The sequence below is a fragment of the Hyperoodon ampullatus genome, assembly GCF_949752795.1.
Source record: "Hyperoodon ampullatus genome assembly, chromosome: 8".
Lineage (NCBI taxonomy): Eukaryota > Metazoa > Chordata > Mammalia > Artiodactyla > Ziphiidae > Hyperoodon > Hyperoodon ampullatus.
Window position 1 is genome coordinate 27,129,244 of NC_136921.1, and position 20,798 is coordinate 27,150,041.

Sequence of the window (20,798 nt, forward strand, 5' to 3'; positions counted from 1 at the left end):
TAATAAGTTGTCCAAATACAGTAGCATGTTAAATCTCACTATCAATTAAGTATGTACTTGATTATCAGCTCAGCTAATCTTTCCTAGGCCCTAAAGTAATGTAGAATTGTTGCATAATTAGGTGAAAAAAGGTTTCGAGAAGAAAAGGGTAGATCCTGGTGAAGGCGTCCAGACCATTTAGCCATAAGATAACTGAAGTGGCCATAAGATAACTGAAGTGGCAAAGGTATAAACACTTTTGAACTACCTTAAGATCTGGCCAAAAATTGGCAAACTACCATATCCTGAAGCAATTAGTTAATTGTAAAAACTATAATAAACTATGCTTAAAGTAACAAAACAAGACCACATACATTTAAATCATATATTTCATCATTTCCATATTAGAACACCTTGCAGAGACAAAATGTTAGATATACTTATTAAGAAACATCATTGTCTATTTAAATATATACTTTGTAACTGTAATAGATCTTGATTCACTATTAAATATTCAGTTTTAAGTGACTGGGAGAAATAGAACAATTTCTGGTGAGAATGTTTCAATTAAATTATGTAATACTCTTCCTGTGCCCCAAAGAGAAGAGCTCTTTGCATCTAATGTCAACACAAGTCATATGTTAGGTCAGACACTGGGTTTACATATATAATTACTGGCTGATGTATAAAGTTCTTGAGCAAATATAGCTCTTTGTGAAAAACTATGTGGGAAGAGAAAAAGTCAACGTGTAATTCATTCCCCAACCCCAGTAAGAGGCTGAATTTAGTTCATGAGGATGAAAATGATAAAGGGATGACATGATAAAATGAAAGAAGATGGAATCTGTGGTTGAAACCCACATTTGAGTCCTACTTCTACCACTTAATAGCTGTATAAGTTGGGCTACATGTCTCTGAACCTCTGTTTCCTAATTTGTAAAATTTTTATTATGACAGCATTTAGTTTACATAGTTCTTAGAATAATGGAATTAACATGGATGAAACTGAAAAGGCCTATGTAAATATAAGTTATCACTTTACCAATGTGATATGGACCACAGCCCAGTACCATCATTCCATGGTCATCAAAATTGATATCATGCTCCTGAGGGAAAAAAAGTAAGATGTGGAAATTATTACATTATTCGTCCCTCTATTTAAACTGTGTCCTGTCTTTGAGTGTGTCTTTCCCATTCTTCCTCTTGCTGATATGCATCCTCTATTAGTCTTTGGGAATCCATAAGTACAACGTGTTATACAAGCCCTACTTATTCATAACAAAATTATTCAATATTTTTAATTAGCTAGTCATGAGCAAACAGCATAATTGTATGATCATGTAACCACTGTCTTTATCTCTTCACTTGTTTGATTTCATCATCTTAGGGCAGTTCTTAAAAGACTGAGTACGGAAGCACATCATCACATTCAACTCACATGATGTCATTGTTTGTTACTAGATAACTAAAGACACACAAAACGTAGATTCCCCCATGTGGACCATTTACTAAATCTAGAGTTTTCTGCATTATAGAAGTTTGGCAGTTCCTACCTGACCATTGTAGGTAACATAGAGGTAGTTTGTTACTGATGGGTATTCTGCAGCCAGTGTATCAATCTGCAAGATAAAATAAATAAATACTTACATACATAGGGATTTTTACCCCCCTTTTTATAATTTTTTTTCAAGAATGCTGTGGACTTTTTTTTTTTGTTCTGCATTCATATTCCTTTAACGTCCATTACTATCAAATATAAAGACAAGAAAAAGGTATGTACAATCCAATTGCTTTCTAATTCTAAAAGTGAGAGGGGAGAAAAAATAATGATACAATTTAGCTATCACTTGGGCAATGAATGACAATATGCACTCCAGAGCAACAGACCATTACATAGTACCTCTCAGAAACACAACAAGGTGGTCATATAGTCAACTGGTTATCAGGAAAACTTACCCAACCAGCTGTCTAAAGCAACTGCAAATAAAATCTAAAATCAAAGCAAAATGACCTATATATAAGGATGTCTTTGGTTTGTAAATTAATGCATAGGATTTAAGTTACCTATGGCACTGAGCAATGGGATGACATAAATACCACAAAGCATGAAGAAGAAGGGAAGGGGACAAGATCTCATTGAACACATTTGGAAAGAGTAAATCAATTCAGCTCTCAAGGGCCAGGAGCTCAGCTTAGTGAGCAAGAATTTGGGGCCGACAGGGCAAACTACTGTAAGGCAAGTGAGAAGGAAGAAAGATAATAATTGCTGAGTAGAAAATATTCAGCATCAAGCCTGAGACCTAAAGTTATGTGTGTGCCCCCTGAGCACATGGGGAAAATCCAATGATTTTAAAGGACAAAAACCAGCTGGTGGTACTTTAAGCCAAAGCATCTCTTCTACTGAAGGCTCAAAAAAGATCACAACAGTACACCTATGAAAATTCTTGTGTGATTGTCATGAACAGTAGATGAGCTCATTATGCCCAGCACTAACACAATGAATACTAAATGAACCATAATGATGGGGCACTTAAAATAAAGTATTACCCTGTAAAAAGTCAGTGCCAAAAGAGATGACTATTCTTTTCAAGAGGGTCAGTCACTACACTAGGGCATTTCAAGTCCTTCTATTATGCTAAGGATTTCTCTTACTACAGATATATTTGCACGTGGGTCAAAAAGCAGAGGAGAGGTCACTTTGATTTTTTTTTTTTTCATTTAGGCCAAGAAAATCATGTACTCACTCTTCCCTTTATATCCCAGTGTCCCTTCATCCTTTCCCCTTTAAAGCATAAATCAATCCTGTGCTGAATAAAATAAGTGACATCATGGGCATCAATTGAAAAAGTAAAATCACTTTCGAATTCCACCCCTTTTTATTGAAAATGGCTCTATGAATTGGTGCCTACATTTCACCCAAGAAATCCTGGGAAGAAAGAAAAACTCCTTTTCTCCTTTACCTGTTTAACCCAAGGATGAATGTTTTTCTTTAACCTCAGCTCCCTTGTCTGGGCCTCAGTCAGCCCGAGGCATTTTGAAATCTGCTTGTCTGAGAACCCAATCTCCTTTGCCTTTTTCAGGGTTTCTTCTGTAATGGATTCACTAGAATTTAATGAAAAAGAGGATTCAAGTTTAGACCAAACACAATAAGAAGCAGTGAACTATTCACTTTCAAAATCACCAAAGGCTCCTTATTTTCCAACTTCAACATACTTAGGTCTCCTGCCTTTTAAAAATACACAAATAACCAACTAAATGGTCTAGCCTCTAGGAAGTCTATTATTTGCAATACTGACTTTCTCAAACGTGTGGTTTCCTACTTTCACACCCTATGCACCCTCTTCTCATCTTAATTCCTGAAAAGTGACTTCTGCACCAAGTGTCCTAATGAATTTGCTCTTTCAAAAATAATCAGAACCTCTTAAATCCAGGAGTCTTTCTTAATTTTCATTTTCTCAGTCTTTCAGCATATGTCCCTTTTGATGTTCCATTCTTTAAAAAGATATTTTTCTCTGGCAATAAGTTGCTTCTCACCCTACTTTATTACAACAACAATTTACTGTTTTTTTTTTTTCTCCAAGGCTCTATCCTCTGTTACCTGCTTACATCTGGCTACTTTCTCTCCCTTCCTAAATTCAGTCACTGTCATTGGCTCATAATGACTAGTTATCCTACATAACTAGTTGATGATTCCCAAATCCATAGCCCCTTCTCCAGTGTCTGACCTGTGTTCCAGGTCTTTATGGGCTTTGAGAATTTCTTCATCTGTGCATCCCAGCATGGCATCAGACTGGGTATCCTCTCCATAAACTGTCTCTATTTACTAATGTTACATATCTGTCTGTGTTGAGAAGATAGTTCTGTGATTTTATGATTATTTTCCACTGAAGCCAGATTTGTCTCCTCACTTTCCCCATGCTCATTTCCACAGTGTAGACACCATTCACGTTATTTCCCTCACCTGTAATACCTTTGACATTCCTGTCACCCACCCATCTCCTCTCCAGCTCCCAGCTTCATAGGTCAGCTAAAGCCAGGGCTCATCCTCAAAGCCTTCTTAGTTTGTCCTAACATACACAGATCTTCCTGGGTTCTTAACTGACTCTTTTACAGGAGCTAGGGGCATAGCTGGAATCATACTGTTTAGCATGTATCATCTCCTGATATTTTTAATGTTTGTTAGCTTTTATTCAGCAGCCAGACATTTTTCCTGCTAGATTCAAGTTCCATGAGGGCAAAGAATACATTTGGCTCATTTACCAGATTATTCCCAAAGCTTAGCACACTCTCTGGCTCACAGACGGCATTCAATAAATATTTATTACATGAACGAAGGAAACTGTAACCCTACAGTTTTTTTTACTTTATAGAAAAGACAAAGAAGTTATTGAAATCAGTTTATAACTAGAATTCAAAATGTACACAAAATAATTTGCAAAGGGTCGAGGTACAGAAGAATTAAATACTACTATAAAAGTGTCTCTAACCAAACAGCTGTGGCCAAGCTGTTTCAAGCAATAGTCAATATGATAAAATTCAGTTATAACAGTTTGATAGTCAATACAATGAAATTAAATATAACAGTGTGTTGCCAGAGATCTAATAATAAATAAAACATTTTCATTGAAATTCTGCTAATGGAATGCAGTTGAATTAAACCTACTGCATTTTGTTCATTCTATCCTTCAATCTTCTTAATTTAATTAACTCATATTCTGAGTTTACAGAAGAAGCAAGATGGTACATTTAATAGCTACTTCTCTGGCTTTTTTATAGAAGTGTTAGTTTGGATTTCTGAAGCTACAGGTCTTCCTAATTAATTCACTTTCTCTATGGTACCTACTTTGTCTTGTCTCTCAAATCCATTATTTCTCCTAGTGAATTTAGTTTCTTTTTTCCTATTTCCATTTTGATTTCTCAGTCTTCTCAAGTATTTGATAAGCATTCTCTCAGAATGACACATTTTCCTGTCAAATTCCTGAACACAGTCTATTAAGTATTATTGGTCACGTATTATGTGCCAAGCACTGTGCTACCTACATGCTATCAAATATGGTAGCCACTAACCAAACATGACTATTTAAATTTAGATGTTAATTAGTTTAAAATTTTTTAGATTATTCAGAGCCACATCTTCACTAGTCACATTTCAAGTGCTCAATAGCCATACAGACTAGTGGCTACTATATTGGACAGTGCAGGTTATGGAATATTTTATCATCACAGAAATTTCTACTAGACAGTGCTGCTCAAGACGATACAAAACAGTATTGGAGGCAATGCAGTGATAGAGAGTGATTTCAAACATTTTGTGAAGAGATAAGCTGTGTAGTGCAATGTGAGGTCAGAGAAAGGAGACAACAATATGAGTGGTTGCACTTGAGAAATACTATGGCAGTAGAGGGATGAGAACAGAACCATCAAATAAGTTCAGGTTTATACAGAAGAAAGGAGTTGACAAGGCAAGGGCAACTGCATTCGCAGTAATATGAGGAAGCAATGGGCATGGCAGGCAGAGGAACATACTGAGGATTTGTAGTTGGAAAGAGTTAGTAGGACACTGTGGATGGTGAAGGCGGTGCAACACTCACTGTCATTTCCTTCATTAGTGCTTTAACATTTAGTGAACAAGTGCTCTGTGTGTCAGAGCACTGTCCTATGTATTTTGATGGAGAGATAAAATATCAAATCTCTACATTTAAGGAGATCAGAGTATATAAGAAGGCAAACAAATAGCCATTTCTCTGATAGCACAGTGAGAGGTGCTGTGAGGAAGTGCTCCCAACTTCTACTGGGGAAGTCTGGAAAGGCTTTACCCAGCAGGTGACTGCTGAGCTTCTGAGCTTCTTGAAACACTCAAATGTATGGTATTTGCCTTTAGTTTAGCAAAAAAAAAAATGTTTGAGACAAAAGCAGAGGAAAGATTTGTTGTTGTTGTTGTTGCTATTTGTTTTATAAAGGCATATTTCTACTCTCCTTGCCAACACTAAACCAATTGCTCATTTACTTATGTGCAAGTGTGCATTCAGCCTCAAAGTGGAAGTGTTTGACAAATAAACAGTTTTCCTAAATTAAAACTTTGGATGATGTTCTTTTTAAGTCATGTTTACCTGTATGAGGAAAGGCTACACATTTTCTCTGTGATCTGCAATCTTATTACAAACACAGGTATGAAGCTTGAGTTAGGTGGAGAAACACTGTGCATACAACATTGAGCCAATTCTTACCTGTAGATTTTTTCAGCTACCTGCCAGAGCATTTACCCATCATTGTGGGATGGCAGTAAAAGGAAAAATAAGCAAAAATAAATAGATTTTCAATCAGACATTTCTTTATTCTTGCAAAAACTATCTGAGGCAAAACCTATATTATGTTTCTATATCAACAACCACACTAACTAAAATGACTAAATGCTAATGCTGAACAGCAATGGTCTGGACACACATAAGAAACATGCCTTGAAAAGAACAATCACACCTATAATTATGACTATGGACCAGCACAAATGCAAGTTCTTGAAGTCCAAAGATAACCAGAAGTAACCTATTTATCTTTAACTCTTCTGATGAGATTTTTTTTTTGCTTTGAATGATTTATTTTTTATTTCTTATTATATGGAGGATCAGTCAATTCTTCAAAGGCTGCTATATTGCTTTAAATAAAAATTATAAATAATGGTATTAAACAAACAAAAAAAGAAACCATTTAGATTCCTCAAATTTCTGTTAGGGATGCAGTAAATTTGCATTTGTTTTGTCCACATTCAGCAATGTAGTCTTTTCTATTGCTGAAATATGCATAATTCCTCTTATTCTTTTCCACCAAAAGAGTCCAGTAGAGCATATAAAGACATCTCCAGCAAATATACACAGTCTTCCTCCTCCACCCACCAAATAAAATTGGACTCTTACCAACAAACAAATAAAAAAAAAAAAGAAAAAGGAAGGCTGATAGAATTGGCCTTGTGCATACAAAAGTAAAGTGAATTAATTTTGTGCTCAGGTCTATGGCAAAGAAATAGCTAAGACTAACTCAATCATTACTGCTCCCCATAGCATCCCCACCTCAGAGAGTTTTCATTATTTAAAGGGGATGCTGAGAAAAGCAACAGTAACACAAAATAATGAATGACTGAGTTTCAGAATGGGGGTGAAAACTACTTCTCCATAGGCACCCGCTCAGGTGAGAGTTCTAAAACAGATGCTTCAAGCCAGACCTACAAAGTGCATGTTTTAAGCTCACAAGCTGATTCTCAGAATATTTTCTTGGTAAGCCAAAAACTGATTTAACTTTCACTCGATATTCAAATAACTAGATCAATAGCATGATATGATATTTAAACATTTTAAAATTAGGGTGTATTAAATTGGAATGGCATATGAATATATTCATGTTCATCTATTTCAACTTGAATGCGAATATTGGGTAGATATGTTCCTATGAAGTTCCAAGTAATGTATCTTCTACAGTATTTCATTCATGGCTTCTCTGGTTATTAATTTCTACTCTTTAGACATGCTTATGAAATAGTGCAAAGCACTTTGCAATCCTCCTCCCTGAGAAAAGAGATGTTGATTCTGACCCACCATGGCAGTTACAAAGACACAGACAAGTTAGATTCCTTCCCACATTGACCATGGTCCTAATTCTGTGTGTTACCCCTAACTCCAAGACAGGACGTAGGTGGCCGCTCTCCATTATTTCCCTCATTCACTCTCTCCACTGTTTCTGCATAACACAAGGTTGGTTGGCATGTCATTACACACAGAAGAAAATTCACTTCATTCCCTACTTGTTCTGATACAAAATTTTATTCTGAGTTCCATTATAATAAAATAAGAGAAGAGACAGTTTGAAGACACGATTCATTAGCTTTGCGCCAGTGATTTAGATAAGGTTAAACCTCTTCAGAGTCAAATACAAGATGAATAATCTTAAGTGAACATAAAGCTCATTTTAACAATGTGATTTAGATATATGCTTCTCATCTTTATCTGCCCATATTGAGGTGCCCCCATTTTGTCTGCTAAAAGGAATTCCCACCAAAATGAGACTTTTTTTTTTATATCAAGCTAGGTAAAAGCTTGTTTTAGGGACAGGGCTATAATATTTCTATTTTTTTCAAAGGAAAATGAAAACCTTAATTTGGAACAAACTCAAAACAGAATAATTACTAAAAGGAAGATAAACACTGAATTTGTAATTCAAAACTGTTTTTGAATCCTCAATAGGAAATGCTCCATTTATATTACATTGTAAATCGAGGAAGCATTATACCAAGAGAGAAATGTGCTCAGCTGAATGGAACATATTGCACTAAGGAACACAGTGTTAAAATATGTATAATAAATAAATTACCCTTCTGTTATTCGATATGTATTTGAGTATAGTAGTATGTTTATCTTTACTCCTTTGAACATGAACACATTAAATCCATACTTCAGAACCGTGTCCTCTAAAATATACTATGTATACAAATTTTCTTTCCCCTACCAGCTTTCCTTGCTTTCAGAGTTCAAGGGCAAACTCTAAAAAGGTTACACGTTCATCATTGCATAATAGATTCTAAACAATTAAACAAAGAAACCCAAATAGCTGTGAGCCTGGCCTTTTCATAATCTTCAGTTTCTCTCTACTTAGCAGCACAAAATGACAGTCTGAAATTTCAGAGGGGGAAAAAGTCTTAAAAATAGACGATCAGACTTTTACACACTCTGACATCACCTTTTAATGGTTAGACAGGATGGCTCAGCTTCTACAGCGACAAGTCTCTCATGTGTTCTCCCCATTTTATAAACAATACAAGCCTCTCTCTTTCTCCTCGACTTCCGATGTAGATTTTGTTGTTGTTGTTTAAAATTCTACCCGACCCTGTCATCTCTGAAGCTTCCGCCACTCACAGTTAGTCTTCAATAATAAATGATAAAAGGAAATGGAATAAACTCCCCTTAATGAGGAAATTTGCACCTGGCACACAGGAGCTGGGGAAATCTATTAACTGACTGGAGGAACGCCTGCAGCTTCGCAATTACCAGGGGAGTCCGCGTACTTCACTTGGTCCTCTCTTCCACTTGACTGGCTTTTATCTGATCCACCAACTCACAAGTAATACTAAACAAATTTCCCTCCAGATTGCACAAACTCTAATGTGAAAATGAGCACTCCACTTGGCCTACAATTATGGGATGGGCTTACAATTTTATTATTATCTTCTTTTAAAAAATCCTCCAAAAGGCAGAAGCTAAGAAAAACACTAGGCCTGATGTTCAGTTATGACACCAGTTTTAACAAGGAAAGAGAACTGAGAAAGATGTATGTGCTCTGTTCCAAGACCCCTCACCAGCCTCTCCCCTGAGTTTTACAGGGCTTCACTGATTATTTTTGGCATTTCACAGGTTCAAGACCATGCCACAATCACAATAATGCAATCAAGTGGAGAAGTTGTCTTCTCATTTTTTCTGTCAAGGAGACAGGCTGTTACCTCTTTCCTTGAGAGAAATGAAAAAGACATTTTTCAAAAGCAGCAGCAGCGTTTAGAAAAGCAAAGGATAAAACCCAGGAAATTGGGTAGGTACTACTATTTTCTCTTAATTTTTGAGAGCACCATGCCTTATTTCTGTACAGCAATGAGGTCTTTGGAAGAGTTAAAGCTTGATCTTTATCTCTCATGTCTGGGACAAACAGTGATCCGATGTTCATGTGAAACCATGACAGTATGAAAAGTATTTATTAGGATCTGGATTCGCTTAGCACTATCACAATAATGCCATAAAATTGCAAGTGCTGATTTTCAAGGGATGACACACTTAAAATTATACTTCACCTTAAAGGCTATTACAAACAACAAAATCAAAACCTAGAAGAAAACCTTATGTGAAATTGATACAGTAGATATTTTTAAGTAGGCAATTTTTTAATTCCTGAATCCTATGTTCTTTTTTTTTTTTTTTTTTTTTTGCGGTACGCGGGCCTCTCACTGTTGTGGCCTCTCCCGTTGCGGAGCACAGGCTCCGGACGCACAGGCCCAGCAGCCATAGCTCACGGGCCTAGCCGCTCCACGGCATGTGGGATCTTCCCAGACCAGGGCACAAACCCGTGTCCCCTGCATTGGCAGGCGGACTCTCAACCACTGCGCCACCAGGGAAGCCCCCTATGTTCATTTTTAATCAATCTTTAGTGATCCCAATAATCCAGAAATATTGTTATATAACTTTTAATCTGGTAAGCTCATTTATATACATCATTAATATATGATGATTATAACATCATAATTATATTTTATGAATACCAAGTAATGAAAATGGGGAAAATAACCTAATATAGGTTAGGTTAATCATAATTTTTGAGCCTTAATAAATCACATTTTGTATCTCAGTGATCTCTAGTTGAGAATGCTGTGACTCTCTTTCTCTGCCCTTGATTGCTAATGATGGAAAACAAATGGAAACCACCTAATCACAGTAATAAGACTTGTCCATTAGTATATAAAAAAGTGTTCTGCTACATTAAAAAGAGCAGGCTTCTACTAAGAAAACAGCTTTCACCTGATCAGATTGAGCTAAAAGGCAAAGTCTATACTATGGAATATTGCTTCTGTTATTTCTGCTTAGAAAATTTATTCATAATTTTAAATACACTCAGTGTATTCTTTTTCAAAAATTAAGAGGATGTATTCAGTAAGCAAAATCCTGGATTTTTCCATGAATATAGGTTTGTTATACATCCAGAATTTAAATCCAGCGGATAAAAAGAAATATTGTATGAGGCCCCAGTAGAAAACTGACATTGAATGAGCATCCTTTGATGTCACAATAAGTTTATTTGGAAGTCCTATATTTTAAAACTTCTCCATCATCTTTGTTTAAAGCAAGTCACGTTTCCACAGAGTAGTTTTCCAAATACCACATATGTTGTCCCAAGCAACAAATGTATAACAAATGTATAACAAATGTGTAACTTTCTTTGACTTTTAGAAACTATTACTTAGAATCTTATCAAAATTATTTACTTAAGTGAAGCCTATCTACTGATAACTACTGCATAGATTTTTTTTCTTGATAAATGTAACTTATGAAGAAATAATTTTTCACCAAATTTTTCTAGTTCTTAAATGAGAAAATGTAAGCCTTTTCTAGAAAGGGGAAAAATAAGAAGCCATTTCTAGAAAAATTGTAGAATTAAATGTAGAAAAATGTAGATGTAGAAAAATTCTAGAATTAAATTCCTGATGTCATGTCACACTAGATCTATGATAATTTGAGGATTACTATGTACATGGAAGTCAAAAATCTTTATCACTGAGGGTTTTTCAGAAGACATATAATACCCAGATAGCAAAAATTCTCATCTATTTCATACTAAAAACTATATACTCAAGAACTGAGTGAGTAGCTCCCTCTTCAAGTCACCTAGAGTTAAGTATGGTAAATTAAACCAGACCATCTGCTAAAGATAGGTGGTAGGTAGGGTATGAGGCAGTATGGGCAATATCAACATAACCATGTGATGGCCATTATGTTATCATTGCTATATTTACATAGGCAAATAGTGCCTAACTGCCTAGTTCAACCCAAGATAGGCCAATATCACTGACTGAATCTAAAGTCAGGCTTCAACTATGCTGAGAAAAAAAAAATCTCATCAATTGAATGAAATCATAAACGTGTCAAGTGTTTAGCACAGTGCAAAGTACGTAATAAGTGCTTCATAAATGCAAATGCCAGAAGACAGGAAAAAGGGAAGGAGCAGACACAAAAGAGGAGAAAGGGGAAGAGAAGGAGAAGAAGCAAGATGAGGGGACTTCCTTAGTGGTGCAGTGGATAGGATTGCACACTCCCAATGCAGGGGGCCCGGGTTCGATCCCTGCCTGGTCAGGGAACTAGATCCCACATGCATGCTGCAACTAAGGAGCCCATGTGCTGAAACTAAGGAGCTGGTGAGCTGCAACTAAGGAGCCCTCCTGCCGCAACTAAGACCCGGTACAACCAAATAAAAAAATAAATATTAAAGAAAAAAAAAAAAGAAGCACGAGGAGTTCAGCAGAACAAAACTGGCAAGCCACCTAAATGTGGCACCTCAGCTCTTCTAAATCTCTTCCCTCTCTCTGTAGCATTCCTGTATCCAGACCTTAAGAGGTGAGGCCCACCACACTTTGTACCCCCTGCAAAGCATAAATGATCACCCAGACGTTTACTCCGCTGTTGGGAGGCAAGGCCACTGTCTCACTCCTCGAGATAGGCATCACCCACTTCAGCTCCCAGGGCACTAGCGGAGGTTCTGCGCTCATAAAGGCATCTCAGGTATGAATGAGAAGGTGAAAAATCCTGAGGGCCAGTGAGTGATTATCTAGCATCTGTAATTATAGCTCAGGCAGACTATTTTGTCTATATTTAATTTCCATTGTACACTTCAGGAGCTTTTAACTCACACCCGCATTAATATGGAAGATAAGGCATTTACATTTTATTTAAAGAAAAAAATATATGTACATGTATGTATGTGTGCATATATACACGCACGTATATATACTGTCTCATAAATACAGAAAAATTTAAAAAGGAAATTCTTACGCTAGCTCTCCATACTCTTGAAAATTCTGTTTACATCTCTTAAAGGTGACTCACCAAGGCTTTCTGCATTCCAGGCCCCCGCGTTTTCCTCACAAGAGTTTAGAGAAGGGCACATCTCTTACAAGGCTTCTGCTCTAAGTGGGGTCAACAATTCAGGCAGGGAAACACGCAGCTCACAACTTGACAGCTAAGGAGGAGCTGATCTCCAGCTGTCTGATTTAAAAGTCATATCTCTACAAAGAAGCTTTTGAAAGGGGTTAGCGACTAGAACTGAAGGCAGAAGCCCTGGGCTAGATTTCTTGCTTTCCTCTGACTGGTGTGACATAAAGTATGACACACACCTCTGTGTGACTCAGTTTCACCACCTACAAAAATAGAATAGTGATTATTTTCCACCTGTATTATAACAGAAATTCACCTTAAGGTCACCAGAGAAATACAAATCTCCGTATCATAAGTGTTATGATTATATACTTTTCACCTTAATCTTCTTTTCTGGTTAATTTAATCAGAGCCTGCACTACCATTGTACATATTTATGAATATTTCTCATAAAAAGTTTTCTAGAAATTTGAAATTTTGAAAACTTAGATAACTTTTAAAATCATAACTAGGTAGGGACTTCCCTGGCGGTTCAGCAGTTAAGACTCTGAACTTCCACTGCAGGGGGCGTGGGTTTGATCCCTGGTCGGGGAACCATGGCGTGGACAAAAAAAAAAAAAAAAAAAAACTGTAAATTTTGGCTTGTTCTCAACAGGCAATAGAGTTTACAATGTCCATGTAAGTATTATAGTGCTCCCAGTATATATAATTTCTATTTGACTATAAAAAACAATTAGATATATCCCTTTTTATTAGAAAATAGTCATTCAGAGACTTCCTAGCTAATTAGTAAATATACAGTCACTTAAATAACGAAAACCTAGAGATGCTGATTTCCAGTGTCTTCCAACACAGAGTTTATATTCTGTTTATTTTATTTTATTTTTTTGGCCACACTGTGCAGCATGTGAGACCTTATTTCCCCGACCAGGGATCGAACCCATGCCCCCGGCATTGGAAACACAGAGTCTTAACCACTAGAAAGTCCCCAGAGTTTATATTTTGGACTACACATTTTCCAATTAATAATTTTGTGGGTCCCTTCAGCAACCAGGAATTGTAATATATTTTCCTCCACTCCAATCTCCCTTCTTTGGCATGACTGAAAAATTCTGATTTTCATTTTCTACCAAAAATATTTTTTATTTATTTAATGGGAATATTATCATACAAATATTATTGAGATTTTACTCTATGCAAGGTCAATTTCCAAGAAAATAGATAGTATATAAAGAACTGAAAATCATTCTTATCTGTTTCAGAACTGACACTATTCTTTAGAATGGTGAAGTCCATTCTTCATTCACACAAATCAGCAAAAGCTTTTAAGAAAATCTTATAATAAAAGTATATTAAGACATGGTATTTGAAATTTGCCCTAATGGAATTTACAGATTAATTGGAGCATCCTCCTAGTATGTAGTAATTACAGAACCATGAGCGAAATTGTGTGGCTCCAACTATAACGTACATTGAGCAAATAGGTAGAGAGTATTCACTTTAATTTCTGTTCACAGCCTTAATTTCCTTATAGTAAGATTCTCATTTTTATGAAATACAGCATAAATATAACAAAATAATAGCAAACACGATTTGTCACTTCCTGAGTACAATTCATCCATTTACCTACTTCTTTCTCATTGCACATTTGGTCCTTTCAGTCTAGCTCCTACTCTTTCCTCCCCATCATCAAATTTGGTGGACTTGCTCAGTTCTCTCCCTCTCTGCTCTCCCTAAACCATGACATATTGTTGACAGTGTCTTCCTATTTATTTATTTATAATTCTCTCTTCCCTTGGTTCCCATGGCATAGAGATATATTGAAGGAAAGATGCTATCCTTGGATTCCAAAAGTCCTGAACTCAAATCGTGGCTTCCGTGTGCACTTCCCCTGAAATCTTGAAAAATTTATTTAAATGTTCTGAGTCACTGTCTTGTTTATAAAATATGGGGTAGGGTTGCATACCTTCTAAGAACTCTTGAACTGTGACTTATATGAGATAACTTAGTATACAAAGATCTTAGAGTTTCTTGGTCCATTAAAAGCATCCTGTCTTATGTATACCTAAGCATATACAAATCTTCAAAAATAGATTACAAACCCATTGAAGGCAACTAACAATACCATTTGGTCTAATAACAGCTCCTAATAAAGAGAAATGTCATCAAGTAAATACACAGCCTATCATGCTGAGATCACAGATGTTGACATATGGATAATCTATTAAATCCTGGCTATTAATAGATACATACATACATACAAATTATGAGTATATGTTATTTTAAACCAACTTAAGATTTTTGGAACTATCGAACATATAAGAATCAATAAGCAGAAAATATATAATGTTTATTTTATGAATGATGTGAACATCAGTCTGAAAACATTTTAGGTGAAACATGCATCTTGCCCATGCCAGACTCAAATTCTCTCTCACTCTTTCAAAATGCATAATTATTTGTCAAAAGTATGAAAGCACTGTTTAAATAATTAATTCAATGAGGGTTCTCAGAACATTAAATATTTGTTGTAAAATTTTATTCACAATATACCTGATATAATAAATTATTAGTTAGAAAAATTAATAGAGGCTTGTCAAATCTGTGACATCGCCTAAAATATCACATGGAACATAAAAACAAATTAAAAATAAAATGTATTTTTGTCATTAGCTCACGGGCATGGAAATTCCCACAGTAATGCTCCTCTTTTCCAGAAGAAAAACTAACCTTTTTATGTAAGGTCCAATATTTGGTATTCTTGAAGAGGTTTATTAGATAAATGGTTTAGGGTATGAAGACAAACCATAGGATACTAATATGTAGTAACTAATAAAATTGTTTTCCTTTAGAGTCAATTACTTTATATATAATATATATTCATCTTAGCAGCATGGCTAACTAGTAAAATAAGAGAATATGTATTTTTTAAACTAGGGTGAAACTGAGACTTAGAAATACAGTGTGAGTTGATAGTGAAGTCAGAGGACATAAACTGTTTTCTGCAAATCAGATCAATGGGTTCCACTAAAGTGTCCAACCATCTCTATTCTCATTCTACATTCAAAATAATAAACACCCAAATACTTTGTGTGTGTATATATATATATACACACACACACACACACATATATATATATACACATTAGTGTGTGTATGTATGTATGTGTATATATACATATGTATGTGTATATATATATATATACATATATATATATATATATATATATATATATATACTTAGTGTGTTTATATATGTTCATATATATATGAAGGTCCACAGACTGGGGTGGAGAAAACAACAAATGGTATCACAAGCATATATCATAGTAAAGGATCATAAAAATTATAACACGTGATTATACATTATATATAGTGAAATGTATATTTTTCTCTAAATTGCTTCTATATTAAATACCCTTTAAGGCTAATTGCTTACTGTTAATTTTTTCTACCAAAAAGTATAAATTATCATTAGAAAGTAAAGTACTGATCCTTCTCTGTCTTAAGCTTAGATTTTGTTTTTTTAATTTTTATTGGAGTATAGTTGCTTTACAATGTTATGTTAGTTTCTGCTGTATAGCAAAGTGAATCAGCTATACATATACATACATCCACCCTTTTTTGATTTCCTTCCAGTTAGGTCACCACAGATTATTGAGTAGAGTTCCCTGTGCTAAACAATAGGTTCTCATTAGTTATCTGTTGTATACATAGTAGTTATGCCTAAGTTTTAATGACTTTTAGGTGACACTTTTCCCTAGAAAACTTCAATCAAATACAAGCACAAAACGCTCTTGTCTGGTTTTGCCACGCCTCCTGAACAAGTTAAATAAAAAGTCAATAGAAACTAACATGTGTAGGAGAGGACATTCAAAGGGAGTGTTACAGCTAAGGTGACACCTGCATTATTACATCTGCCAGAAGTTTGTGGCTGCAGGGAAATGGCCAACTTTACTGAGCTCAATTTAGCACTTGAATGCCCAAATGGAACTCACCAGGCTTGCCCCAGATTGTTTTCCTAAGCTATAGGCACACCTATGACTTTTCAGCACTCAACTCACCAATAGATGTAGTTTATCACATTGAACATAGTGATGTTCAGATGAAAATTAGGTCCTTCAAAAGCACACTTTCCTCTTTTTTTACTACATTGTAGCAATAAGTGGCAGTGAAGGGGGAAGAGAATATTAATATTAATATTATCAGAATTAAAAGTTAAAAAAAAAACCCAACATATGAGCCTACAGAATAGTAGACAAAAGCAATTTCTGAATAACTTGCATATTAATCTATAGTAAATTCAGTTTATATCAATCATTAATAGAGAAATAAATCCAAAACTTAGCCACATATATGGTGCCCCAAAACTTAGCCACATATATGGTGTAAACTGTATCACAGTGATCATATCTCCTACTTTTGAACATCTAAAATGGATGAAAAGAGAGTCCTTTTAAACAGTCAAGCATTATTTTGCTAACATAAATAGCAGCATTGTGCAAAAAAACACCAGAGAGCAAAATGGACCATACTGGGAAAATTGCCCAAATTGAATGAAATGCAAAAGAACAAGCAGTCATCATAAAGTGCGGAAACTTTCCATTTTAACATGGTACAGCACAAGCAGTAGGTGGCTGCCTTCTTTAAGCTAATCACTGAAAGAAGGATTCAAAACTTAATTCAACTTAGTTCCAGTCAGTAAAAGAGCAAAATTATAGAACTTAGGCAGGTATAATAAAGTTCTTCAGCTACACATGTCAGTCAGAAATAGCAAAAGAAACTAAAAATTAAAATAAAGAAAAAGAATGTAAAAACAAGTTATAGGCAGAAGATAGGCAGGTGCTCAAAGCTGGTAATTAGCATATTCACATTTTTTCTTGCATATTCAGGTTTTTTTTTTTTTAAGTATCATGACTGTCTTTCAATCTAAAATTGTTAATCCAACTTGATATTATAAATAAAAAGGTTTGGGGTGTAGTGTCTTGAAATAGTTTTTGCCCACAAAGAAGATTTACTACAGTTGACTAACTTTCTTACTTATAGTGAAAGGGGTTCAACTGTGATATTTTTGTACCTGTGCTTATCTATTTATTACTAATATTGTTGAAACCTTTATCAAATGTGCTAGTTCTATGATGATGGGACTATCATCCCTTTATTAAATACTGTCACTATGCTGGAAGTGTCTACTACATGTACTCTGATTTCCTCCAGATGTTATATAATTCACCTTGCCACATCCCTAAACATATATATATATATATATATATATATATATATATATATATATATATATATATATATATATATAAAATACATATATGTGTGTGTGTGTGTGTGTGTGTGTACACATATACACATACTTATATATAGCATAGGGGTTAAATATAAAACATCCTAGGCTCTGGAGTCCTGCTCAGGTTTGATCTCAATTCTGTCATTTATTAGCATGTGATATCAAGGATGATGCTAAATATCTCAGAACCTCAGTTTACTACCTATAAAATTGGGATAATTACTGACTTTCTTAGGTTGTGGTAAGGATTAAATGAAATAATGCAATTAGAACAGTGCCTGATATGTAGTCAATAAATTCGTTGATCATTACCTTACACTTGGAAGGCGTTTGACGGAATCAAAATTCAAGTTTCTGTATTAACACATAGAGTTCTAAATCCATTATTTTGCTACTTTAGAGAACCAGCTATATCAAGAGAACCTGCTGATAAAGACATCTGACATATTTATCTGTTTGACTTATACTACCTGTGCTTCTGTCCTCCAATCCAGTTTTATTTGTGTGACTAGAATTGAATCTGTCTACGTACTAATGGGGGAAAGGATTACAGGTGAGACTTCTGTAATTTTTAATAGATCAAAATAAATGCATTTTTCTTCTAGTGAAATTGCTATATGGGAGGAGCATTATGTGTAAAAGAGTCAATGTTGGGGCTTCCCTGGTGGTGCAGTGGTTGAGAGTCCGCCTGCCGATGCAGGGGACACGGGTTCGTGCCCCGGTCCGGGAGGATCCCGCATGCCGCGGAGAGGCTGGGCCCGTGAGCCATGGCCGCTGAGCCTGCGCGTCTGGAGCCTGTGCTCCGCGGCGGGAGGGGCCACAGCAGTGAGAGGCCCGCATACCGCAAAAAAAAAAAAAAAAAAAAAAAAAAAAAAAAGAGTCAATGTTGGTAAGATGAGTGAGTATGGGGAAAATAGATACACTAAAGTCTGGAGAGCTTGGTAGTGAAGGCCAATGAAGAGAGCTTTTGAAAATGTTGCAACTACACTGAAAATTCTGACAAGCTCAATTTTCCTAAACTACTTGCAAAGTGATCTGGTAATGTGAAGTTAATAGATCAAACATATGAATCCCAATGCATATGCATAATAGGCATTGGAATCCTCCATAATACAACTCACATCACATTGAGTAAAGAGAAACTTTTCAAAACCTAAAGAAATCCAATGTGAAGTATGTTATCACTCTAGATCGATTCATTCCACTACACTAGCTTATAAATTTGGGGAACTGCCTAGGACAGTCAACTTTCCTAGCATGCCCTCGGGAAGCAATACACAGCTTAAGAAGAAAAAGAGAAAGTCAGTGAACTGAAGTATAGAAGAGAAAGTTTTTGCTGAAGCTGTCTGAATAATGATTAACACCTAAGTTGGTAAGAATGGATATTGCTCTGGAAGTTTCCAGAGGGTTGCCATTGCTATGATCATGTACTGAAGATAACAAACTGAGTTCTGATGGAAGCGAGCACTCAGAGCTGGGATGCTGAGGGATATTGAGTTGATTATTCTAATACCTGTCTACTTGGCCCATCACCCTGAAGAAGACTGGGATTTCATACTTCATCCTCAACATGATACATGTTTATCTCCACCCTTCAAGGAAGTAAGAAAACTGTAACTTCTACTTTCTCATAGACATGTAAGACTCATCCATTATTTCCATAATGCTAACCTTGTTACAATCATTGTTTTTTTTTTCTCTATTCCAGTCTGTGGACATTCACATATATACCTAATACGTGGGTATATTCTATTTGGAAGTCAAATTCTGGACTTCATTTCAGGTGACTATATATAAATACAAGTAATAGACTGTCATCAATCTAAGTGCTATTCTCATCTTCTGCTAGTGAATGTATTTATTGCATTTTAGAAGAATTTTAGCATGATTAACAACTGTAAAGTGGGAATTTTTGTTCATTATTATAACGGAGTGCTATTGATCTTTTGATAAGAATGGTATTTGTGTCACTAGCTATCATTACTTCCTTATTTAAAAAAATAGGTCTGGTATTAAAATAAGTGACAATGCATCATAAAGAAAATTAAGAAATGGTACATTGCAAAATATATATGCAAATGCAAATAGTGACTCTGAAAATGAGTCTTAAAATGCATATATCAGTATAACAAGTAGCATTTTCATTTTCAGGGGGAATAAGAGAAAACTTTCTTGGACACTCATCATGTGCCAAGGGTCCTTTGCATTTATGTCATTTAAGCTCCACAACAAAACTATAAAGGAGACATTAGCAGGAAGCATGTGAGGTTGGAGAAGTGAGGGAGGTGATGTGCCCATGATGCTGCAGTTGGTAATACTGTGCACCCACGTATCTGACTGGCTCCATAGCCTGTGCTCCTTCCAGCGCACAGGAAGGAACTGGTGAAGCTTAACCCACGTCTAGCATTCTACACTTCATCCTCTCTTTAAGTTTCTCCTTTCTCCTAATTAAGATCCCCACTGCCCATTTTCCCAGGAACTTATAAGAAAATTGCAAAGGGAACTGGGCACATTGGTACCAGAGACATGTTCAGGCAAGATAATTTGGGGGTCGGCCCAAATCAGACCAAATAAATAGCTACTTCCTGGGTCTACATCTAAAGTCAGCCTTTCGAACGTGGGAGCAGTTGAAATTTTGAAACAAATCACAGGTAAAAATGAACCAGCTGACCTTAACCTTCCTCCAATATATAACTCAGCCATATAATGCCAACTGTTATTAGATAGCTATTACTGTTGGAACAGTATCTGCCTTGATGACCAAGCCTCTCTGGATATTAAGAGGCTGAAAAAAAGCAGATGATGTCATAATCCAGGCTAATCATGAAGATAATCAAAATAGGGCAAAA

The 20,798-nt window shown here is 35.6% G+C and overlaps 1 protein-coding gene across 1 annotated transcript in view; it reads right to left on the reverse strand.

Moving 5' to 3' along the window:
- The window catches only part of CPS1 (carbamoyl-phosphate synthase 1), a gene marked incomplete at both ends in the record, with an annotated part of 133,910 nt that overhangs the window by 46,804 nt on the left and 66,308 nt on the right, over positions 1-20,798 (reverse strand). Inside the window, 3 exons of the mRNA XM_079710487.1 lie at positions 1,022-1,085; positions 1,533-1,598; positions 2,940-3,081. Of these exons, the coding sequence (XP_079566613.1) occupies positions 1,022-1,085; positions 1,533-1,598; positions 2,940-3,081 (272 nt within the window). The remainder of the gene's footprint in view (positions 1-1,021; positions 1,086-1,532; positions 1,599-2,939; positions 3,082-20,798) is intronic.